The 25310-nt window shown below is 35.3% G+C and overlaps 5 protein-coding genes and 1 long non-coding RNA gene across 19 annotated transcripts; 2 read left to right on the top strand and 4 right to left on the bottom strand.

Moving 5' to 3' along the window:
* The first annotated feature begins 1297 nt into the window (after nt 1-1297).
* Nucleotides 1298-3120, top strand: LOC108214921 (probable purine permease 10). The gene is made up of 2 exons (XM_017387172.2): nt 1298-1496; nt 1902-3120. Exons 1-2 carry the CDS (start codon nt 1448-1450, stop codon nt 3041-3043), a joined length of 1191 nt encoding a protein of 396 aa, XP_017242661.1. The 5' UTR covers nt 1298-1447; the 3' UTR covers nt 3044-3120.
* A 599-nt stretch (nt 3121-3719) lies between these two features.
* Nucleotides 3720-5675, bottom strand: LOC108223813 (uncharacterized). Its single transcript, XM_017398241.2, has 2 exons — nt 4778-5675; nt 3720-4674 (listed from the first exon to the last, which is right to left on the bottom strand). The coding sequence occupies exons 1-2, from the start codon at nt 5640-5642 to the stop codon at nt 3893-3895; spliced, it is 1647 nt and encodes a 548-aa protein (XP_017253730.2). The 5' UTR covers nt 5643-5675; the 3' UTR covers nt 3720-3892.
* A 1795-nt stretch (nt 5676-7470) lies between these two features.
* On the bottom strand, nt 7471-11050 carry LOC108210568 (uncharacterized). 3 transcript variants are annotated; one of them, XM_064085827.1, is made up of 7 exons: nt 10894-11013; nt 9337-9638; nt 8893-9088; nt 8641-8780; nt 8194-8340; nt 8045-8104; nt 7471-7957 (listed from the first exon to the last, which is right to left on the bottom strand). In XM_064085827.1, the coding sequence occupies exons 3-7, from the start codon at nt 9029-9031 to the stop codon at nt 7781-7783; spliced, it is 663 nt and encodes a 220-aa protein (XP_063941897.1). In that variant the 5' UTR covers nt 9032-9088; nt 9337-9638; nt 10894-11013; the 3' UTR covers nt 7471-7780. The 3 variants fall into 3 exon arrangements, with proteins under 3 accessions (XP_063941897.1, XP_017237402.1, XP_063941898.1); XM_017381913.2 differs by lacking the exon at nt 9337-9638 and having other exon boundaries at nt 10894-11050; XM_064085828.1 differs by lacking the exons at nt 9337-9638; nt 10894-11013 and adding an exon at nt 9204-9335.
* A 1027-nt stretch (nt 11051-12077) lies between these two features.
* LOC108196388 (uncharacterized) lies at nt 12078-16295 on the top strand. 12 transcript variants are annotated; one of them, XR_010288118.1, is made up of 11 exons: nt 12082-12399; nt 12491-12554; nt 12676-12726; nt 12871-12949; nt 13054-13217; nt 13340-13452; nt 13542-13632; nt 13806-13886; nt 14588-14694; nt 15140-15243; nt 16040-16295. It is a non-coding gene; the product is annotated as an uncharacterized LOC108196388 (long non-coding RNA). The 12 variants fall into 12 exon arrangements; XR_010288115.1 differs by having other exon boundaries at nt 12080-12399; nt 12676-12949; XR_010288113.1 differs by having other exon boundaries at nt 12081-12399; nt 12871-13217.
* Nucleotides 16296-18399: 2104 nt separating this feature from the next.
* Nucleotides 18400-21042, bottom strand: LOC108197410 (lysine histidine transporter 1-like). Its single transcript, XM_017365022.2, has 7 exons — nt 20728-21042; nt 19943-20326; nt 19376-19769; nt 19186-19291; nt 19014-19105; nt 18870-18938; nt 18400-18788 (listed from the first exon to the last, which is right to left on the bottom strand). The coding sequence occupies exons 1-7, from the start codon at nt 20904-20906 to the stop codon at nt 18690-18692; spliced, it is 1323 nt and encodes a 440-aa protein (XP_017220511.1). The 5' UTR covers nt 20907-21042; the 3' UTR covers nt 18400-18689.
* An 821-nt stretch (nt 21043-21863) lies between these two features.
* On the bottom strand, nt 21864-25188 carry LOC108205519 (chlorophyll a-b binding protein, chloroplastic). Its single transcript, XM_017375514.2, has 2 exons — nt 24339-25188; nt 21864-22410 (listed from the first exon to the last, which is right to left on the bottom strand). Exons 1-2 carry the CDS (start codon nt 25127-25129, stop codon nt 21981-21983), a joined length of 1221 nt encoding a protein of 406 aa, XP_017231003.2. The 5' UTR covers nt 25130-25188; the 3' UTR covers nt 21864-21980.
* Nucleotides 25189-25310: the final 122 nt, after the last annotated feature.

The following is a 25310-nucleotide window of genomic DNA, read 5'->3' as shown; positions in this document are numbered from 1 at the left end:
ATTGTGAAAAAATAAGTTAGGAGCCATGTGGTGGCTCTTAACTTTGAGGAGAGAGGAGAGAGAAACAAGAGGCTCTTAGTGATTTAAGAGCCATTTAAGAGTCTTTTGGAGCAACATTTTTCCTCTCCCTCCTCAAATCTCAAGTTAGGAGCTTAAATGAAGAGTCTCTTGGAGATGCTCTAAGAGCAAGTCCAACACTATGCTAAGAGGTTCCTTAAAAATATTATAAAATAATATGTCTTAGTGATTTAGCACAAGATTTAGCACATGAGCTCCAATAGTATTCCCTATATCCATTCCCTATTATTATAATAATATTAAACTTAAACAACTTTGGTGTGGAGAAGAGAGGGAAATGATGTGGAGGAGAGAGATAAATGAATATTTTAATGATAAAAATAGTTTAGAAGTGGCTAGCATATTCTAAAAATAGGGAAGGGGAGGCTTGTGCTAGTGATTTAGCACATCACTAGCATAGTGTTGGAGTGCAATTTTATCCCATATTCCCTATTTTTGGATTTAAGACTAGATTTAGCACACCTATTGGACTTGCTCTAAGCAGTGCAAAAATTTAAACAACTATGCTTCTCCCTTCTCTATCAAACTAAACTTATACACATGGTGTTGTCTCTGTTTTTCACACTTCACAGCCCCATCGCACAATTAAAATCGCTCTATCCCGTTCTGCCGACCGCCATCGCTCCACTGCTTCATGCATATCATGTGAATTCTAAATCCTGGTTTCCGCCAATAAATCTTCATCGGAGAAATAATTATAAAAGTAATTAATTACATATAACTATTAATGTTATTATTCAAATTTGTTTTCTTTCTTAAAACTAATTTTAATTAATTTATTTATGTTCATAAAAGGAGTATTATTATTATTATTATTGTTAGTGTTAGTAAAAATAATAGAAATGTCTAAAAGATTTTTTGGAAATAGTTGTTGAATATTTAATTGTAAAAGATAAAAGTAGTGGAAATGGAAATGCATTCGTAACAGAGGGAAAAAGATAAGTGTGGGACAAAAATAAAGAGGTGGTGCGGGCCAACATGACACATTGTCCATATCAAAGCCAATGCTTACCAATAGAGGTAAGGACAATATGATCTTCCAATTAAACCATACTTGTAACTTCCAAGTATGAACGAGGGCCGAAATATTTATTACAGCAAGCTCATTGTGGTGCCCCATCTTTAAATACCTGGCTTCTTCAATAATGTCATCCAGTATTAAGTTGAATATTTTGGTCTAACTTGCTTATATAACACTCACTCTCTATTCAGTTACTCTGACTCCCAAACAAACAAACTCAAGAACAACTGAATGACATAGGATCATCTCTCTCTCTCTCTCTCTCTCTCTCTCTCTCTCTCTCTCTCTCTCTCTCTCTCTCTCTCTCTCTCTCCCTCCCTCCCTCCCTCTCTCTCCCTTTGTTGAGTTATGGGGGAAGTTCATGAAGAGTGCATAACAGGGCCATCAAACATCATGTGTAAGTGAAACTTGAATTTCAGTTTTTTTTTCTTGTTTTGAAGTACTTTGTTCTATATCACTTTTTATAATGTTTTTCAACTTTAAGAAAGATGGTGATACTTGATAGTTATGAAAGTCAGGTATATGTATAACTCTTCAACAGGGTTTTTTTAATGAGTATTTCTCCATTAAGTCGATTATGGATGGTTTTATTTTGCAAAAAAAAGGTAGAGTTGTGGCAAGTTTTGCTCTTTGCATCCCTCCCACGCCTCATTCAGATCATGCTTTTAGTGTGGTCAGCAGACTGTAATTATATGTTTGTTACTTTTCTGTGCACACCTGGAAATCAATAAAACAGTAACCTGTTGGTCATTTCTGTCTGATGTTCAAGCACTAATACACATTATGTCTTATATTTTTCCAGCTCAAGAAGCTAAACCAGCAGTTCCATCTGGAGATACAAATGCCAGAAGAAATCTCCGACCAGGCTTCTCGCTTAAGCGATACAGTTGGTGGATCCAGATGATCATCTATTCCGTCTTTGTACTCTGTGGCCAGTCTGTGGCCACGCTCCTGGGAAGACTTTACTATGACAAAGGCGGAAACAGCAAATGGATGTCAACACTAGTTCAAACAGTAGGCTTTCCGGTTCTTGTACCTTTCATCTTTCTGGCATCAAATGAAAAACAACATTCAGAAGAGACCAACAGGAGAAAATATTCCCCTATACTCATGGTTTCGCTTTTTATCTTCCTCGGTGTATTCCTTGCTGCAGACTGCATGTTATACTCAATAGGCCTTCTGTACCTCCCGGTCTCAACCTATACTCTCGTATGTGCAAGTCAGCTAGGCTTCAACGCGTTCTTTTCTTATTTCCTCAATGGCCAAAAGTTGACTGCTTTTATAATAAATTCTTTAGTCCTGCTCACCATTTCTTCAGTACTCCTTGTTTTCTCACCTGATGATTCTTCGGGTTCAAGTGCCACGAAAGGAAAGTATGCAATTGGATTCATCTGCACTCTAGCTGCCTCAGCTGGATATGCTCTGATGCTCTCCGTGACACAGCTTGCCTTCCGTAAGGTTCTGAGAAACAGTAGTGTTCGGATGGTGGTGAAGTTGATTGTCTACCAAAGTGCAATTGCAACTGTTGTCATACTTATAGGGCTCTTTGCGAGTGGTGAATGGAAGACTTTAACCAAAGAAATGGAAAACTTCAAGCTAGGAAATCTCTCCTACTTGATGACTTTGATTTGGATCTCAATTACATGGCAAATTTTCAATGTGGGAGCTGTAGGACTCATCTACAAGATATCTTCTCTGTTCTCCAATGTGATCAGTACTCTGGCATTGCCTATTGTTCCTGTTGTGGCCGTCTTTACTTTCAATGACAAGATGAATGGAGTGAAGGTGATTTCTATGGTTTTGGCTATATGGGGATTCACATCATATTTATATCAGCACTATGTTGATGATTTGGAGATCAAGGCAATAGCTGAGAATGCTAGCAAAGTTTCAGATGAAAGAAATGTTAATCAAGTTTCTGCAATTCCTCTAGTGGAAAGATGACATGGATTTTATAGGGAGTGAAACTATGTAAAACTTGAATGTTCAAGACTGTTTTTAAAGATAGTTGATCAACAAAATTTACCATACCCAAAATTTAACCATTTTATGTTGATTGAACAGTAGAGATTACAAATCTTTAGAAGAGTCCAACTACTTAACAAAATTTTATTAAGTTTTCATATGAAATATGTCTATTTTACTTCGTATTTTATTTATAATGCAATGCTAAATTTTTGGTTTATATGTATCAAAATAGATACTACTAATAAGAAATATTGTTGAAGTATTTAAAATGAAATGGAAAAATCTGCCTATTTGCAGTGGGAAAGAAGGAAAGAATGTAATATTAAATCATACTGCTACTCTCGCCGTGTTTGCCTCATTTTTGTTTTTAATGGACTCTCTGGGCTTTCATCTTTGTTTCTCTTTTAAAGTTATAGAGCTTTCATCTTTGTTTCTCTTTTAAAGTTATAGAACAGACATGTTAGAAGAAACCAGAGGCGTATAAATTATCTTAGAGAGTAAGGAAGTGAAAATCCTGGGAATAGTCAGTGACATGAGGACATAATATTTCAATGTAACCAACTTAGCATACAAATTAAAAGAAACAATCCTGACATAAACCTTCTTGAACAAAACAAGTACTTAAAATATTAGAGAAAACAAGAAGGCTGCATACTCAAATTCCGTGTTGATTGTATTGGAAGAGTTACATCTTGAACATAAATGGTCGATTCCAACCTTATTCATGAATTAAAAGACATTATCAAATTCAGAAGATTTCTTTAGTAAATAGTGTATCAGCTGCAGTCCCTTGTTTGAGCTGCATGCAATGAAATCGAAATACAATTATCTCTTGCAGATAACTCCTCTGCCATTCTGATGGCTACCACATGTCAAGCTTGGCAATTCCAGAGCCAAAGATGAAGCTTCATGACTATTTCTCTGACTGCCCTTAAACAGACCTACAGAACAGTCAGTGGCAAAGAGGCTTGAAGTTGCGAACTCTTTGTTACCTCCCAGTACAGGCATTGACACACCCATAGAAACCCTGCTCACATAATCATCTCTATAAGTCTGTCCCAGGACTCCACTCACTTGATCACTCAATGAGTAGAACTTAAACCCGAGATCGAGATGAGCAAAGCAGTTATCTTGAGTAATGCCATAATTGTGTACCAGTGATTCATGTTCCGTGATTGGTACCACATTGGCTGTGATTTTGAACATACCATCAACTTCTATGATCACATTGTCAGTGTTACTAATCCTAGTGATGGATGCATTTGGGACAGCTTCTGATTTCCAAACCGCGCCTTCTGTTTCAGGGATATGAATGGATTCACCATCAAGTGAGAGTTCTAGATGGTTGACTGTATCATCCCATGTTGCAGTTTTCTGAGCACCAAGGTATAATGTGTGAGTGTCGAAGAAGATGGCAATTGATTGAACCCAAGTGAAGTCCCTCTGCATATTTTGGTTTCTTTTGCCAATGAAATGACCATTGATGTGTAGGTTGGAGTCGGTGACTAGGCAAAAGTCTTGGTCTTTTTTGCCGTGGAAGTAGAAGGTAATGCCATCGCCTCCAACGAATCGAGGGTCTTGGCAAACAGCTCCTGGCTTATCACAATCTGCATTATACCATGAAGAACAAATATTGGAATGTGATTGACAATAATAATTTGGAATTATATGTTGCTGAAATTGTAGAAGCTTAAGGTTGAATTAACTTACTGCAGACTGGTTTACAAGTGACACAATCGACTTGACATCCACCAGGACATGCGCTAGGGCATGTATGCTGCACATTGTAACACTGAGGGTAGTTTTGGTTCTTGCACTTGGCCTTTGCTGGAGATGAAGCTGAATCAGGGGTCGGGCTTACTGGGGATGGTGTCGAAGGAGTAGTAGGATAAGGGCTAGGAGGTGGTGGAGTAGGTGACGGGGGAGGAGGCGTGGGTGTTGATGGCGTGGTAGGAGTAGGCGTAGTTGAGGGGGGTGTACTAGGCACAGGTGCTGATGGAGTAGCAGGAGCAGGTGAGGGGGGTGGTGGACTAGGCGAAGGCACGCTTGGTTTAGGCGTTGATGGAGAAGGCGTTGGATAAGGTGTAGCAGGCGTGGGAGGTGATGGTTTAGGCGCTGATGGAGTAGTAGGAGCAGGTGAGGGAGGTGGTGGACTAGGTGAAGGCACGCTTGGTTTAGGCGTTGATGGAGAAGGAGTTGGATAAGGCGTGGGAGGTTTAGGTGTAGGTGATTGTGGTTTAGGCGTTGATGGAGAAGGCGTGGGAGGTTTAGGTGTAGGTGGTGATGGTTTTGGCGTCGGAGAAGGTTTGGGAGACTTAGGGGGAGTCTGAGAATCTGGTGGTGAAACGGTTGGACTTTCGGGGCCACATATAGGTTTGCAGGAAGCACACTCGACATGGCAAGAATCAGGGCAAAACTTGGGACACACATGAACAAGATTGTAACAGTTCTTGAATTCCTTCTTTTTACAACTTGCATTGCTTGGATTCTTAGCTATTCCTGGTGGAGTTCGTGCTCCATCAATCACAACTAGCACCAGAAAAACCAAACACAGAGTGACAAACTTGGCCATCATATAACTATATAAGTCGAAAACAATATGAAATTTCAGTAGATAATGAGGTTCTACTCTTGTTATGAATTAACATCCATTTCAATCCTATTTATAGCAGGTTTTGCATGAGCAATCTTAGTGACTATATTCTCGGAGCATATAATTCTGAATAAACTAAGGATGTTCCTTGAAAAATCATCTTTTACATGCAACTTTAACAAGACAAAGCCACCTGTTACTAGTCCTGGTTCAAGGCGTCTTCTGTTTCAATTGCTTAAACTTTTTGAATGGCATCACTTGGGCATAAAGTCAACAGAAACTCTCCCAACAAATGTTGAAGCTCCAGCTGACATTTATTTGTAAAATCAGGATTGCCGGTGCTTAGCCTTTGACATAACCTTGTCTAATGAAGTGGCTACGAGATTTCAAATTCTAAATTTGGGGTGTTACTGTACGCTAGGCTTTATCCGGTAACACAGTGCTCTTGTAATCTCCTCAACTTGGGCAGCTGCAGCAGCATATTGTTCGTTGCAATTTTGCGGTCTGACTTAAAATTTTTAAAAAAATATATAAAAATTACTTATAAGTGAAAATTTGATTTTAATATATGTTTGGATATTTTATTTCTGATATTAATCGCTTATAAGATATAAAAATTATTAATATGATAATAAATTATTATAAACTATTTTTTAAATAAAATTATCCTACATATTTGTGTAAAATCCAATTTCCCAAAAAGAAAAATCTCTAAAATTAGTATTTATAACTTATTTATTTTAAGTAAGAAGTTTGTTTATAACTTTTTTAGAAAAAGAGTATGAATAAGCTGACCCTAAGCATCTTCATCAGTGTTACGGCGTTGGTTAAAATTGGAATTATAAGATATTAGATAAAATTTGTTAAATTTATAAGACATTTTGTTTCGATGATATTAATTATATTGATTGATTATATATTAAAAATGGTATGTTATTATTATTTCATTTTGTTATAAATAGTACTCCCTCCGACCTTTTTTAGTTGTTACATTTCTATTTTTATTAGTCAAATTGACTAATTTTTGACCAAAAGTTATAAGTCACTCTTACATTATTTTAAAAAACTGAAAATTACATATTAAAGTAGATTAAAAGTTATTTTTGGTGACATAATTATTTTTATTTTATCAATTGATAAAATATTAATAAAATTCAGTTAAACTTTAACTAATTTGACTGGTCAAAAGTCAAATTTGATAACTAAAAAGGGACGGAGAGAGTATATTTTTTCTATTATGACATGGAATCGTGCTACAGATTTATAATATCGAGAGATTGACTATGAATCATAAGACCACATATCTCTATTTAATTTCTATAATTTCTGTTTATGACATGTATTAATTACTTTCAAGAAGGTTGCAACAGCCAACAGGCACCAGTTCTTTTTCTTTTCTTTCTTTTTTTTTTTAAATGGCACCAGTTCTGTTGGGTGTGAACAACTTGGCGGAAAATGAAAATCACTTTTGCTCTTAGGCAAAACAAGAAGACAAAAAATGAAGGTGTATAATGCACTTCCCTAAATGTCATCACATGCAGATCTCTCATTCTTTCTCTTCTCATGCAAGACTTTCTATATTTTTCTCCTAATCCTCCTTTCTCTCCGTTAAGATTCTCTTTTAAGTATGAAAGGTCGACTGAGTTCGATTACTTAAAGTACAATCCAAACTATACAGCTAAAAATAGAATTTGTTCACAAATTTCATGTCTAAGCATTATCACATAAATTAGTAGTGAAGCATAGGGAGGGCCTGTGAGGATCCCGTTTCTGATAATTTTCAAGGACTCTGAATTCGAACACTATCAGCTTTGCATCGAAAATTCACATTAATTTGTTTTTAATCTCAACAATTACAAAGCAGAGCCATGTACATAGTACTACTCCTCAGAACGGGCTTTAAGATCAATATATGTTATCAACTACAGAAATAAACCTATTTGTCCATCTGTTGTCCTCCATGTGAAGTGTTTATGTTGTCAGGAACTATAATCCAGGGAAACAAGAACTCAAGCAGTTTTTTAGGGTGTAGATATCAACAATTTGGCTGTAGAACTGAGTTGGGCAAGGAGCCTTAGCAGAATTTCTTGGAATGCAGTGAAAATCACGGGAATAGTCAGTTACATGAGACGGCCAACGTAATGTGCTCGTGGATACTTTCTCTGTAGTTGCGGCCACTGCACAAATAACTGATCAGCCATGTGCAACTTGTACAGAATAATACCGCTAAGCGATAGCCTCTTCACTCTAGCTATGCTCTCTATGTAAAATATGGATGACCAATTCATTCCCAACACCTGTACATCATATTTCAATGTTATACGCTGAATTATTAGAAAACCTAAAGAATGAACTACGTATAAGATATTAATCGACAGACTGACCTTGAAAAAGAATGCAATCGCACACAAAGGTATACAAGTTCCAGGGCCATTGCATAAAATCTACATAGAAGTATGTTAAAGTTAAATGAATACTTGTATATATGAAAATAGTAATTATCTGTAAACAAAGATAGAGGTCAAAATTTTACCACTTCGGGCTTAATTTTCATCATCAGCAACAGGGCATGAGCAACAGCATATATGGTAGTTCCAATGGAGGTTACATAGGACTGGCCTACTTCACGGCTTCTATATATTTGCATGAACTCAGCAGTTTTTCCTGATTTGCCTCCTGTCTACAACAAAAATATATAATAATAACAATAGTAATAATAATAATAATAATAATAATAATAATATAATAATAATAATAATAATATTAAAAAACTGTTTATTTCCCTCTTTTTAGCCACTAATTACAAGGACTAAATCATGCAAGTATCTAAATATTCTTTTTGCATATTTTTTTATTTAAGTTGTCCTCTCCACATTCAATTGCTTAATTAGTATTTTCATTCATCAGTAACTGAAGGAGCAAGAAATAGTCCTTGAAACAGCATATACACATGTGGACAGGATCAAAGAGTATACATCACCTTATCTGCCAACAGGTTCTCAAACACGCTTGCTTTCTGAAGGCTCATATTATCAGTAGCAGCAGCGATGTAATATCTTGGACAGAATCGATCGGCTTGCAGCACTGACAAGAGATTTAGCATCTCTGCAGTGTGGCCTCCTAATTAGAGATAATCAGAACAATAAGATGAAAGTTTTAATCCGATACGATAAACAGGACATGGTAGGAAACTATCCTAAACAATGACAGAAACATGACAAGCAGGCATCACCTGAACCCAGGATAATAAGTGTCCTGACAGGCTTTCTGGGCTTGGTTTGAAAGGGCTTGCTGCTCCAGTAGATGACATAAAGAATTCGAAACACAAGTGACATGAGTACAACAGTAATTATAACTATAACGACTGCCATTGTTTAAAGCAACTGTTGTCTTTCTCTGCTGCTACCAGATTGAGTCTCTCACTGACTCTGTCATGCCAAAAGTCATAACAATTAGACAGAAGCGCGATAGTTGCGAGAGCGCTTAACCGTTAATAAATCATAAAATGATAAACATTAATCCTTCAGTTAATCACAGTAGTACCTCACTTCAATGCACGTGTGATAAAAACTTCATGCCAAGAAGCCTTTTGCATGAACTAATTAATGAATATGTGCTTCTCTACTCATGATACCGGTGCAAGCAACAAATAACAACAAGAGATTTTCTGACGGACCTTGGGAAGACAAAGCACCGCGTCTATACTATGATGAGGATTGGCAAGAACTCAATATGTACTTGATACTTGATAGAACATTATAGATTGTAAGATCATTCTAATTTAGTTTGATGCTATGATTAACACTGATCCAATTCCTTCAGAAAGACATGGTATGTTATGTTTGCCTTTTCCAATTTCATTTAGGACACTAGCTCATTTGGCTTCTTTCTCGGTTTAATTGCGTGTCTGGCATCTGAAAGACCTTATCAACATAATACAAGACTACTGCCCTTGTCAGTAATTGAGCCACCAACTATCTGCATTGACATCAACACCAAACTAATAATCATAACCCACTACTGATGTTCTAACTCACAGTTTTGCTGTTGGCAATTAATAACCTACCTGGATATTCTGCATTTTCTAATAAGCAAATTCCAGTTTCATGTTTCTTATTTTGGCTGTGACATGCAATGATCCCTCCATCAATTCAGATGATTTCTATTTGCTCCATAATTTTGATTTTCCTCAAAACTGAGCTTGTAACCCCCCCCCCCCCCCCCCCCCCCCCCCCCCCAAAAAAAAAAATGATCATTTTTGTTATTGTTTTGCAGTTCTTGCAAATGAAGTTCAGAATTATTTGAATAGGCCGCACCCATATCAACCCATTTATCCAACTCGTGTTCTTGTAAAACTATTATCTTTTACTGAGAGACTACAATGATAGTTTAATTGAAGTAGATCTTCATATAGTTAAGCTATTTGCTGATCATCACATAGAGAAAACAGGCAACAGGAATATAGACGCTCAGTCATTTACCCATTCATATATATTAAAAATATATACACTAGTATGTAAGTTTATATTAGTGTATATTTTCAACATCTTCTCCACCATGCTCCCTCGTCACTCTAGCTGTAAGAAGTTATAACTTTTTGGGACTATGGTCTTGGCCATGACATACAAAAGTAAAGCACCTAAGTGCACATATAATCTGCTAGTACCAAGCCCAGTAACATAACGCCACTGAGCGATTGGACTCATTTAGTCATTAAGTGATATATATATATCTTAACAAACTTTCACAATGCAAAAGCCAGATTGAAGCTAAAGAAAATCCAGCTTACAGAAAAGGCAGAACAGCATCAAATTAATCACATGTCGATACATAACCCTTAAATATATAATTCAAAATAAAAACCAACATCAAACTTGATATCTTTCTCACTACAAACAAATATAAACTGATCATCAAAATTCATACATAATGTCATTATCGTATACCCAATATACATATTTCCTCAATTCGTAGCTCATAAGTAACTAAAGATCCAATCTTGAAAATTTAATCACTCACACAATTGCAAATCTATCAAGAAACAGAAACCTAAAAATCAGTGCATAACTTAAATTCTAGAAGAGAATCAAGAAATAAAACATCAATTGAATAATTAATTCTACATAATTTCGGCAAGAAAAGCATAAAGAGACAATCTTTAAGGGGTTTCTAAGAAATATATTGTGATTCAAGTTTAATTATTGAATAAGCTACAAAAATGAAAGTAATTTACCTAAACAAATAAAGCTTCGCCGGAATATTAGATGTATTTGTTTTCCGACAGGTTTCCCGGCAAACTGGAGATGAATCTCTTAGCATTTGTTTCTCCTACAATTTTATTTGCTTATACTACTTCAACCTGAACCTGATATACAGCAATAAACCTAATCAAAACTTAATAAATTTTTTTAACACAAGAATTAATGTTTTTCAATAGCGGTAATTATGATTATAAATTTTTCTATAAAATAGTATTTGTATGTAAATATACAATACATAACATATAATAGTAATAATAATTTATATTTAATATTAAATAAATCACAATTAAGAATTGATTACAATTTTTAATCTTAAATTTTGTCCCAAACACACATTGAGTACTTTTATTTTAATAGTTGCAACCTAAATATTATAATTTTTACATTTTATAACCTTAAACTCTTTTTTCATTAAAATTGTCGTAAATATTATTTATTTGTATTTTTATAATCATGTTTGTCTTACTTTATTTTTAGGAATAAATCATTTATTTGTAAAAATATATATACGGAAACATGTATTTCTTTTATTCAAATTCATCCAAACACATCCAAAATAAAAAATAATTCAACAAAAAAGTGTTTCAGAAAATATGAAAAGTGTTTATCTTATATATGTTTGAATGAATTTTTTTTAAAAAAAATATTTCTATAATTTTATATAAGTAAATGGTTTATACATATTATTATAAGTTGTTAAGTTTACTTTTTTTTTTTTTATCAAAAAAGTTTACTTTTAACTCAAAATCACTTTTGTAATGTAATGATAAAAATTGTTAAGTTTAATGTTAAGAGTTAATTTACATGTAAATAATTTGGGAAGTCTACAAAAATATCCGTGCAATCAAAATTATTTGTAAATAAAAGTTAAAATTACAAGGTATCACGTTACAATTGAGGTTGTACCGTATTTTTGAAAATAATTTTTGCAACTTAGATATTTTTAAATATTCAAATGAGTAATCATTTATAATTGGAATTATACGGTACTTTTGGATAACTTATATAGTTTGAATAATTTTTCAAATTTCAAGTAAATATTAATCAATAATTTATTATAATTAATTAGGTAAAAGTAGGATTAATTTAATAAATATGAAATTTGGACAATTTGAAAATAACCTATTAAATCCATATATTCTTAATGCATGCTAGTGAAGGCCCCAAAAATAATCCTAATTTTGCCCGTTTTATTTGCCTGCTCCATCCACCCGAGACCCGTTAACCCATCTGCCCAGCACAGTTTGTTCCTTAATTTATGCCGTTCAATTCTCTTCCTCTGAATTCAAATTTCCAATCATGTGGATTAACCTCTTGGATTATGTGGCATCCTCTTGGATTCATACGGGCTTCAACCTGTGATATCAAAAATCATAACCGTGTCGCCGGTGTGTATTATCTTCGTGTTTCATCAAGTTTGATTTAAAGGTCGGAAACGAATTACTCTCAGATGCCGTCTCTCCCTTCGATAAAAGATGGTAAGTTTTTCCACACCCATATTATCCATCTTGCAATGTTGTGATGTGTTGAATGCTACAATATGGTTCAAGAGAATTTGACTTCTTGCAGATAGTTTTTGATTGATGCATATAAGGTGTTTGATTTGTGATTCTATGTGGGTTTGTTTGATTTTGTAAGATATTCTCACACTTTTATACTTTTTCATTCCAAGTCTCATCTTAGGTGTTAAGTAGATATGATTGTGTAGTACTTCACCTGCTCAACCTTTTTCATTTTTTTAAATATATGTTCAGGTCAAAAGCCAGTGTCACTAAGTGTCCACTCTCCTTCGTCGTCAGATAAGGGTATTGGTTTGTCTGTATTTTAAATTCAGTCATTTATTTTACTTTAAATTTTTCTCTTCTGCTCTCAATTTGAGTTCTGTATGTAGATATTCATTTTCATCTATAATTAATATCACTTGATATTATTTTACATTGTTTCATAAGGATGTATATATAGTTTTGAACTAAATCAATAGCTACAATTCGTGGAAGAAAATAGTTGTATCATGTCGATTCCCTTCAGGTTTTTTCTTCTCTTTATGATTTGTTTATTTATTTTAATATATCTAAGACCTAGCTTCTTATCATAATGATTCTTTATAATCTTGATTTCTTTGGATGTTGTAGCGATGCATAGTCTATAAACAGGGAAGAAAAAATGGAGGGACCAAGTTAGAAACCTTCCTTTTTAAACACAACTAACATCATAATCCTTGGATTGGTGATTGAGATTTCTTTCGAATTGTTTCTTACTGACCAGAAGTGGACGGAAAATAATTTTTTCCTAAATGGTAAAGTGTTACAAATTTTATGATGGATTATAGCATTATATCTTCTGTTTGTATCTTCTTATTCTTTTACATACTTAGATAACAATTGTCCTGTTTCACTGTTATATCTTTTTTTTTTCCAGATTCTCTATAGTCCTGCGTTGTGCACACATTAGAAACAACCCTTACTCGAATAGAAAAGCAAGTACATTTTTGATCCTACAATCTTGCATCTCATCACAGATTTTCTCGGAAGGTTTGTCATTTTGATCCTACAATCTTGCATCTCATCGCAGACTTATTCAAACATTAACGATAATAGACTTCTTCAAACTTTATTGATAGTGGCCAGAATTGTCTAAGGTGTACAGGTGCTCCGCGATTGGTTGCTTCTGTTGCCAGTGCATAAGCACAATAATCTGGCTAGCAACTTGAGGTGATTGCTTTTATAAAAATTTTGCAATATTGCCTTTATTACACAAAAAATGGTTATTCCTTCTAGGTCATCTCTTGAATAACTTTTAGAGTTTATTTATAAGACATAAAATTTTCAAGTATCAACCGTCCAATTTCAGTGTGTAGCTTATATTTTACAGTTTCTTCTTTCAGAAATCGGATCGAAGTTTGTCACCCTGGCCGCGATGGTATGGTGGTAGCCAGAATCATAAAAGAATACACAAAAAAGTGGTGGTATTCCTCTGATTGAAAGCTATTTTATTTTAAAGTTTTAACATTATTTCGCAACTGTTTGCTGCCTATTGATTTAAAATCTAATATTTGATAATCTCAGTATATAGTATAATATTGATATATGTAGATTTATATTATGCATGTGTTGGTGTTTTCTATACACATTTTTCCAGAGAAGAGTAGTAACTATTAACATTTTCTTGATATTATCTTTTTTTAGCGGTGTTACGCTTTAATGCATCTTTATTTAGTGATATGGCAATAGTAATAAAATGTTTAAGAACGTAATAGCTAAACAGTGGGAAGATGTAATCTTTTCTGATGTGAGGTTAATAAATCTTATGTTAAAATAAATAAACACTTTAGTGAAGAACTTCCTGTTAAAATAAATAAGTATCGGAAGTTTAAGCTCCCTACACGATTAAAAAAAAAGTGGCTGATAATTTTCATGAAATTAATGCTACTATATATTCCTTAGGGATATTATACCGTAGAGTTGAGGTTGCAAATAAAGATTGTGGATTTTTAGTATCAGAATTTACTTCAGTGCAACAAAGAATGACCTATTAACAGACTTTGGCAAAAGTGGTGTTAAGCTTTAATACATTTGTATTTAGTGATATAATAGTGATAGACTATTTTGGGACATAATGCTAGACTTGAAATTCCAGTGAATTTTGTTTTATGTGTTTTGTTTACAGGAAATCCCACCTATATATATGTGTACCTACTAAAGACTAAAGACTAGAAGCTACAAAAAGATGCAAGATATTCAAATTGGGAATGAGTTTTGTTCATTATCACCCAGGTATCATTAATTTTCATATTGCAGCTCTGTATATTTTTACAGCCATGAGTTTCTATTCTAACATCAATTCAGTAGGTGTGTAACTAATAAAAATCCTAGGAAAGAACAATGAGTCTCTTCATCATCTACAAAATAGTACAAAAATCACAAAGAGTTTAAAGCCAACTTATATATAAGCACCTGCGCTAAAGACAATTTTCATTATATGTCAAAGGTTAAATAATTTTAGTCTCCTCCAGGCTTATAGCATTTTTGTGAGCTTTCATGGCTACATGTATTGTTCCATTACAGGGTAACATATTATTTATACAGTCACCTTAGTAGTCCTATACATAAGTCAGTACTATATCCCCAATCATGGTTACATACTTTCTTAGAGAACATCTCTTTCCTAACTGATTCGAAGCTGCAAATAGACTACCACCAGTAACTTTTGTAATTGCAGTTGAAGAGACGGAAGATGTACATATCTCTGACTGCCCTGTCTTTATAATATCTGGAAACTCTTCGTGCATCGCAACAAAGGACATGTGGAACGAAATCAAAGAGGTTAGTTTAGCAAATCATTAAGATTTAATTAAATTGACATCTTTCACATAAAATTTGAGCTCTCCGCACTCTACTTTCACGACCAAAGTTGGCTGAACAATGACGTCTTAAAAGTGTTAGAACTGCTAATTTATAATATACCTTAAAAAGAGATAAAAAGATGGTGGATATTGGATTCTTTCTTTTGAGATTAATTCCATGTGTTGTTTGCTTAGTACACCGTTTTGGAATTTGGTGATCACCTCACTAAAAAGAAAAAAAGAATCTCACCATACTAAATTTCCTAAATAAAAGAATTTTTTCTCAGTTTCTAATAAAAGCCCTTATTTTTTATAGTGTTAATTATAAGTTGTTGCGTAGTGAGGTGTTCAGAGCATATATCCCTGTCAAAATCTGTTTGCATATAAACCATTCCGAGAAGTCAGTGGTTGTTTCAAGGGTAGTTTTCACTTAATTTTGGATTATCATAAAATGCACATCATATATTATTTTACTAATAATTTGAAATTCATACAATCTATGATCATGATTGTATTTTTCTTAAAACAGACTAATGAGGCATTCTATGCATAAGTTTACCAATTTCGCTGGAAGAGACTTACACACGTACTTAAGTTTATTATTTTTCTGCATGCTATGCAAAATCAGAATTTGGCATATGATTTAATCTTTCATACATTACACAATTGTTGGTGATGGAGCACATGTATAGTCTTCAAGTAATTTTAATCAGTTCAGAGTTTAATCCCCCTTTGAAACACAAGTAACTATTTCTTGGTTGTTATACGCATTACAGGGAATATAGTGTACAGACTACCTTTTGTCGTGATCTCAGGCCTGGACTCCATATCGGCGTTTTCTTCCTCGGACAAATCTGCCGCCCCTTCTACTGCAGCGCGGCTGTTTGAATGCATGCAAGGGGAGAGAAGTGTTTTGCTTTAGCTTTTTTGGACAATTATTAGGCTCCTCTTTTTAAGTTGTGCCTTATGTAAAGACCTTTTTAGATGTGTCTAATTGATATTTCGTCTCTATTTAATTTATTTAGGAGTTAATATGGATAACTAACTAGAAACTAATTTATATTAATTTTGGGGAATAACATTAACAAATATGTTTTTTTATACGTAGTAAAAATTTAACAAGAACTTGATATAATTATTCTTCCCAAAATAATTTTGTGTGATATGATTTTCGTGTTTATTTTTTGAGCGGATAAAGTTTTGATGTAGACAGTTGTCAGGTATAATTTTTTTTTATATATGAGTTCATATGTTAATATCATTTTTAAAAAATTGGGTATGAATTGATTATAAGTTCGGGAAGTTAATATTAAAATGACCAATACATGTTTGGAAAAAATTAAAATTTTACTTTTTTAAAAGAAAATTATACATAATAAAATTAATCTTTCTAATATTTTTTAAGTTGATATGTGTTTTTATTTTTGGGGTTATAGATTTGAAACTGATAATTATAAATGGACATTTATTTCTATGAGCTTATTTTATAATTTAAAATTTGAGTTCAATACTACCATAAAGAGTTGGTTTCCAAGTTAATAATGTTTCAGTGAGCTATGTATGTAATCAAGTTTCTTGATAAGCAAACATTTTGAGTTAGATATAACCATGATCTTAAAAAATGTATCTTTTACTTCTTACTACAGCACGAGTCTCTTCTACTACAACAGCCACAGTCACAGCAAGGGAACAACCCACAACTTGAGGAGCTTAAATCTTTTAAAAATGTGCTTGAGCGTTTTCTATCATTCGTACAAATTTCGAAGAGCAATATACAGATGGGATACAAGGATAAATTAGACTCTTATGAAAAGCAAATTATTAACTCGAATAGGCCTCAGAAGCCTATTCCTCCTATGCAGCTGGACCAATCACTTATCCCATCAAATGTGCCCTCCATGCTGCAGTCGCAACGACAAGTGTCAAATGACCCATCTGCAGCCTACTGATAATCAATTTGAATTTCCAGATGCAATGGGGGGGCAATGAAGCAGAATATGGTGAATTTGCAGCACATTTCATCTCCTCCTTTATCTGGGCTTTTCTTATGCACAGAAGAATGTGATGAATTAGCTACAACCAAGTTTTACTTGGGGTTCAAGACAAAGAAACTCTCTGCATTCAGTATAGTAAGTTGCTCCCGGACCTGTACAACAAAAATCAATGAGGCAAATGTGAACCTTATTTCATCACACAGTGGGGTGAATTGTCTAAAGGCCATTTACGTTTAACCATCAAGCATAATTGATGTGCATGTAACATAGCCAGGATTGTGTAAGCAGGGACTAAAATACTATAAAACAATTCATATTTAAGCTACTATGTTTTGTACAATTTTTTGTTAAGATATTCGTAATATATAGAATTGACAAGTTAATTTATTGCACTAAAATATAAACCATTCTTTTTGTTGGTTCATAAGATCAGAGATATACTTTGATTATATGGTATTTTTTTTTATAAAAATTATCGACAAATTTTTTATAGAGCGCTATTTTTTTCGGGGTGCACACAGTAAATGTGACGAGTCATGTATACTAATCATGCTGCTGTTAATTTTCAAAAGAAAGCTATAAGTATCTTTGCATGATTCATTTATTTTCCAAAGTAAGCTATAAGTATCTCCGAATGATTCAGATATTTTTCAAAAAATATTATTAATATACATAAAACTCCTTTTTTTTTTCATAATAAAACATAAGATGTATAAATTTTAATATTCTGTAAAGGGAGCTCGCGTAGCGCGGGCATAATTCCCTAGTTAAATCAATAAATGTTGGTAAGCAGATGAAAACACGGACAATCCGGAAATGGAGTCCAGTTTAATGCTTAGTGCTCAGTGGAGAGCCCAGAGCTGGGGGACCCCGACTTATAGGGGAAGGCCTCGTTTTATAGCACGCGCAAATGATAGGAAGTAAGTAAGACACGAAACTAGGATGTTCGGATACTCAGCACTCGAACATTATTTTAAACGAAAAAACATGTAATTTTTTTTTAAAATATTATGAAGTTCGACACTCGGACATGTATGTTGTTAGATGAGCTTAATCAAGTAAGTTCATGTTAACCAAAGTGGAGACTTGGATGCTTGACATATGACACTAATCTGTAGTCTATGCTAGCTCATAATGCTTCTGCAGATAATTTGAGTAAGAAGAAACTATACGAACATGCCATAAATTCGCAGAAATAGCATTGTTGAACTTCGATTAAACTGTTTTTCCTTCTCTTTTTTCAAAGTCCAATTTGCTTCTGTTATATTACAAATTTCTGATATTGATCAACTTGATAGTCAAATTGGAAGCAACATAAAATAGGAGCCAATGTGTATTTATCATCTTTCTTCTCATCATCTGGTACTCCTTTTTCTGGCCTCGCAAGCCCGAGAATTTAATGATCTTCTACTCAAAATGTACACATTAACATTTAGGCGAAGAACTTGTAGTTTTTGGATGAAGCGATGATCGTCTTAAGTCCACCGATAGGAGCTAAAATCATCAGCAGAACACCCAGTACTATGCAAATCTGTGTACAAGAACATTAAAGGTCAGGCAAAGACGGATTAAACAAGGCATTTGAAAGATGAAAATTACCAGGTTTACGTACCCAATTTATCCACCAGGACCTGCTGAACCTACGGGGTTTCACCAGGATAAGCCAGATGATGCAAGGAAGCTACACAAGAAAGTAAATAGTTAAGCATCAATTTGTTAGGTTTTCAGAATGCTGAGCCATTCTACTTTCACTTACATAGTATGTTGTAGGTGCCAAAGCAAATCCGCCAAAGAATCCAAGTAAGCCACCAAAGAATGGGAATGCAATAGCTACAAACAATGTGAGGCCTGTAAAACAACAAACCCTGTTACTCTGAACAAGATTCACAGAAAGATCCTCAGAAGAAAATCACTATCATTTCACGTACCAACATATGTAAATCTGACAACCATGCGAAGTTGTGTAGAAGGACTTATTTTTAAATGCTTCACCAAGAAAGTCTCTACCATGTCAAAAACAGGCATAGAGAATATCTGCATGCAGTTTCAGGCGTATTTAACAACAAGAATAAGCAATCAAAGTAGGCAGCAACCGAATTTCAGGAACCAGAAATATACCTGGTAGCCTCCAATTACATGGATAACCACGAATAAATTGGCGATTGCAATGAGCCAATTTGGTTTCTCTAGTGTGATCAGGATATTGTCATCTACCGAATTGCCAAAAATGTAGTACCCGACAATGGCAACAGGGAAGTAGCAAAGGGCAACAATTATATATGCAACGACGACACCTTTCCACATTGGCTTCTTAGAAGGTTGTTGTGGAGTCGAAGGAATTGTGGCTTGGATTTCCAGCACAACATTGTGACCGGCATAAGCAAAAGCTACATCACCCAAGGCACTGAAAAAGTTCAAAACATTTCCACCTGTGGTTTTATCCCTGTAGCTGTAATCAACTTCCTGATGAATCCCTTTCATAAGCGAGGCTATCCAAGCAATCGATGAATAACTACAAAAAGAAAAGAAGAGAAATCACTTTTTCAGACTAAAACAGAATTCTCTTTTACATGAAGTTAATCTGGTTTTGAAAATTCAAATAGGTAGATTAGAATTTTGCAAAATCTCTGTGTGTTTCGTAGTTAACTAGTCACACGACTACTTGCAAAATATTTGAGTGTTCACCTCAAAGACATGACAGCAGCAGCTAGGGAAACTCCTGAGATGGAGTTAAAGTTGGGAAGAAGACAGAGGACAAAGTGAACAGAGCCGAATATTAGTATGAAGTAAGAAGTCTTGATAGGTTTGCAGGTCGGGCAAACTGATTCTTGGAATTTCTGCAAAGATTTGCCTCCAGTGACCATGTAAACGATACAAGTACCAATTTCCACTATAAGCTGTTGGGGTACAACAATCCAAAGGCCAAGCTTCTCACCAAAAGCCGCTTGGCCTAGCTCATGATACCTGTCCAATCTTTTGCCAGGAATGATTTCGTGCATCTCCACCATTTGCCATAAAGTGTACAATGTTATTATCCATGAAAGAGTTAGTATCACAATTCCAGGTCCCCTGAAACAAATATGCCATAACTAAATCAGATAGCTGATGATATATCTGACTCGCAGGAACTAATATTGTAGGGGGAAACATAAAACATCTACACCTCTTTTGCTTTTGCAGACTCTGTTCTAACTAATCACCTATGTACCACTGATAAGCACAGTAAATAATATTACACTATACTCAATAACGCAACATGCATAACTGCCACCATGAAATTCAAGAAGGAAGAAAAATGAATACCAATTGAAAAATTTTCATGCTTGAAATTTTGTGTATACATCAATTGCAACATAATTTCAAGTTGGTTCCCACATAACACCATAATTTTCATATTGGCAAACATGTTGCGATGAACCAGAGAGACTAGGAAACAATATGGACATGTACCCTGGAAAAGAATTACGTACCAACCGAGTTCAGACAATGCATAAGGAAGGCTAAGAACACCAGCTCCGACCATGGCTGTGACATTGTGAAATGCAGAATAATACCATTTGGCATTTCTGGCAGAAGTGACCGGAAGCCAGTCATCTAAGGCCTTCTCCTCTGCGGTTTTTTCATCCTTTAATGATTCGTCATTCGCCATTTTTTTAATGATTTCTTACAGGGAAGAAAAAAAAATTGGAAAAAAATTCAGAATGCGTAATATAGACAAGAAGACTCAATCTGTGAGCCTTCTATTAAGGATGAAAGCCCATCTAATTTATCAAAGGAATAACAATATATACACAGGAAGATGGGAGATTCATTTCTTGATCCTGCCAAATATAGTAAATAGATTCTGGTACGTACGAATCACTTGGTAGTGTTGTGACTAATTCAGCAGCATCCTCCTGATCCTCCTATCAACAAAAAATCGTTGACATTGTTATTTATTACTTATCCAACTGAGATGGTATAAAATCCATTAAAATCTTGAGAATTAGCGTTTTAAAATATGTTAGTATTCAATCAGGATTTTAAATTATGTTTAAAAATCTGATGGTATTTGATCAGGATTGTTTAAAATCTATTAAAATCTGATGGTATTCAATGATAAAATATTTTTTTGGATTTCATAAAATGATGGATTTTGTGAGATTGCTTAATGTATGTTAGTAATTCTTTTGATCCAACAAAAATTAATGAGATTTTGAAGTATTGTGCTTAAATCCTCAAGAATCTATATCAACTCTGCGATGTTTATCAATAATCCGCACAAAATTAAAATCACATACAATCTATTAAAATTTATAAATTAAAAACAAAGCATTAAGATCGCAATCATATATATTTTTAACCTGATTTCGTCATTAACACTTTCGGTTCATCTCTTTACACAAGATGGTGAAAATCTTTGCATGAGACTGCAGTTCTAATTCATCTGTTTTCGATATAACATAACTACCCAACAATTCTTGAGACCAAGCTCCAGAGCTACTGGCATTGCATAATGCATACTTTTCATAGACTTATCCTAGTGAGTTTTTTTCATGTCAATTTTGCTAGAGCCTGAGTAATGAGTGACCATAATTTGTATCAATAATTGTATGGGAAAGAAGGATATGAAAACTCAATACTCTGACAGACACATGTATAACACAAAATTTCATAATCACATCAGAGATCAAACCAATTTACATCACAATACAAATTAGAAGAATTGAATGTTTTCGCGCTCTCACTTTCCAGGGACGAAGTTTGTTGCAAAGGCCCATGCATTGTTGTTTACAGGGTCTGCCAAGTGGTCAGCCAGGTTTTCCAATGGCCCCTTTCCTGTAACAATTGCCTGTACAAAGAAACCAAACATGGAAAACATGGCTAGTCTACCATTCTTGAGCTCCTTCACCTTAAGCTCAGCAAATGCCTCGGGATCCTCAGCAAGGCCTAATGGGTCAAAACTTCCTCCGGGGTAAAGGGGGTCTATGACCTCGCCTAGTGGTCCACCAGCAACGCGGTATCCCTCAACAGCACCCATTAAAATAACTTGGGTAGCCCAGATGGCCAGGATGCTCTGTGCATGGACCAAGCTTGGGTTGCCTAAGTAGTCAAGCCCGCCTTCACTGAAGATCTGTGAGCCGGCCTTGAACCAGACAGCTTCGCCAAACTTGACACCATTTCGGGCCAAGAGCTCGGGGAAAACACAGCCAAGAGCACCAAGCATAGCCCATCTGGAGTGGATGACTTCAAGCTCACGGTTCTTGGCAAAGGTCTCGGGATCAGCAGAAAGTCCTGCTGTGTCCCAGCCATAGTCACCAGGGAATTCACCAGTCAGGTAAGATGGAGCCTCACCAGAGAATGGGCCCAAGTACTTGACTCTGTCTGGGCCGTACCAGGGGCTGTCAGAGACTGGTGCTTTAACTGTTTTCCTCATGGAAACTCTTCCATTTCCGAAGAGCTCAGAAGAAGATGGAGCTACCTGCACAGCCTTCCCTGCAAAAGAAGGGGAAGAGAGAGCCATTGATGCAGCAGCCATTACTAGTATGTTGAGTTAGGAAATAAGACTGTGTTGTTTGTAAGTGTGAGTTCAATGGATTGTAATTGAAAGTATATATAAGACTTGTATATTCAGAGGTCTTATCTCTGAGGATCTCTATCTCTCTTCTCATTGGTAATTATATCTTGATGGCTTCATTCAAAATAAGCTGGCAATTCTTAGGCCACTGATCAGCCAAAATATATAATGTAATTGGTAATAATCTTAAGCAGTGTATAACTTGTTTTGTTTTGACCAACCAGACATTGCCACACCAGCAGTTTCATATATCTTTATCTTCTTGGAGCAACTCTATCACATTCGTCGCTTAAGAGAAAGGCACGACCTTGTAAATACTTGTCTGTGGGGCCTTCGCATATCTTCTGAAAACTGGTGAAATGCACTCCAACCTAACAGTGAGTATATTTCTACAAGTGGTTCCTAGCTGTCCTTGATACATGATCCCGTATGGCCAGGCAGCCCATGCCTTGATCAAACTCTTCTGTTTTCTTTCTCCTGACCAACCAAATGGATTTTAAAATTCTAAAATGTTGGAAATACATTACAAAAGTCTTATACAGATGTGGTTTCCCTGGATTTTCCATATCCAGGGAAACATAATTTCAATTTCATAAAAATAGTAAATCTGTTTGCAGAAAGTTATGCACTCCTATATTTCTTTCACCTATCAGATGAGTCTGCTCAATTAAAAAGTGAAATGGAGTTTAGTTAAATAACAAGATTGAAAAGGATTCACTTCAATACAGTAACAGTATGAGGTTCGTGTGCCCATTATGATACTTGTGCATAGATTGCATAGCCGCAAGAAAAATTCATGTTATACCTCAACAGTGACAATAACAGGCTCGTGTGCTCATTATATTACTTGTGTGCAGATTGCATAGCCGCAAGAAAAATTCATGTTATACCAAGATATTCAACCCTCAGACAAATAGGTGGAAGAAATATAGGAGTGCATAACTTTCTGCAAACAGTTTTACTATTTTTATGAAATTGAATTTTGCCTTTTATCATGAACAAATGGAGAAGTGCCTTATAAGCGGGCACTAGACGCATTTCTATCAAATGAGGGGAAATGACCACAACTTTGTCGAATTTCAAAAAAGTATGACAACTAGTGAGCACTAAACTGATAGATTTTTTTGATTTCCTTGTCATTTCTTAGTGAATATAGGCATATAGAACATGTATTTATTCAACTTTGAAACAGAATTGACTGAACCTTCATTGTTCAATCTATGGTTTTCTGATTCACATATCCCTAACCCCAAGAGTTTGAAGCATTGCTAGAAAGAGAGATAAATTTTACAGATATTTCAAAGTAAAAAATATATGCGGATTGTGCGCAGCTTATTTCTAAGGCCTCCTGCGGTTTATTTAATCTACTTGCAGAAGAAAGAAACAGAAAAAAGTCATAAGGTATGCACAAAGAGCTTGCTCAAAAGTTGAAATGATCTATATATTCTGTGGCAAATATTTCACAAAGAATTTTACACTCATTCTCAAACAGTCAAGACACTCATCATCCACTCTCATATTCATTTTCCGGGAACAAAGTTGGTGGCGAAGGCCCAAGCATTGTTGTTAACTGGATCAGCAAGATGATCAGCAAGGTTCTCCAATGGACCCTTTCCTGTGACAATGGCCTGGACAAAGAATCCGAACATGGAGAACATGGCTAGTCTTCCATTCTTGAGCTCCTTCACCTTAAGTTCAGCAAATGCTTCAGGGTCTTCAGCAAGGCCTAATGGGTCGAAACTTCCTCCGGGGTAAAGGGGGTCAACAACCTCACCTAGTGGCCCTCCTGCAACACGGTATCCCTCAACAGCACCCATGAGAATTACCTGGGTAGCCCAGATGGCCAAGATGCTTTGTGCATGGACCAAGCTTGGGTTGCCCAAGTAGTCAAGTCCGCCCTCGCTGAAGATTTGTGAGCCAGCCTTGAACCAGACAGCTTCGCCAAACTTGACACCATTTCGGGCCAAGAGCTCAGGGAAAACACAGCCAAGTGCTCCAAGCATAGCCCATCTGGAGTGGATCACTTCAAGCTCACGGTTCTTGGCAAAGGTCTCGGGATCAGCTGAAAGTCCAGCAGTGTCCCAGCCATAATCACCAGGGAATTCACCAGTAAGGTAAGATGGAGCTTCACCAGAGAATGGGCCCAAGTACTTGACTCTGTCAGGGCCGTACCAGGGGCTGTCAGAAACAGGTGCTTTAACTGTTTTCCTCATGGAAACTCTTCCATTTCCAAAGAGCTCAGAAGAAGACGGAGCTACTTGCACAGCCTTTCCGGCAAAAGAAGGGGAAGAGAGAGCCATTGATGCAGCAGCCATTGTATAATTGAGCTGGGATGTAAGAGTGGTATTAGTGGGCTTGAGATGAATGTGTTGTCATGAGAAGATTAAATAGGACTTGAATATCAAGGGGTCTTATCTTTAAAGATCTCTATCTCTTTTCTCATTGGTAACTATAAATTGAGGATTTCAAATAAAATCTGCTGGAAATTTCTATAAC

The sequence above is a fragment of the Daucus carota genome, chromosome 1 (genome assembly GCF_001625215.2).
Source record: "Daucus carota subsp. sativus chromosome 1, DH1 v3.0, whole genome shotgun sequence".
NCBI lineage: Eukaryota > Viridiplantae > Streptophyta > Magnoliopsida > Apiales > Apiaceae > Daucus > Daucus carota.
The sequence above is the reverse complement of the archived record's forward strand: the minus strand, read 5'-3'. Positions and strand labels throughout refer to the sequence as shown.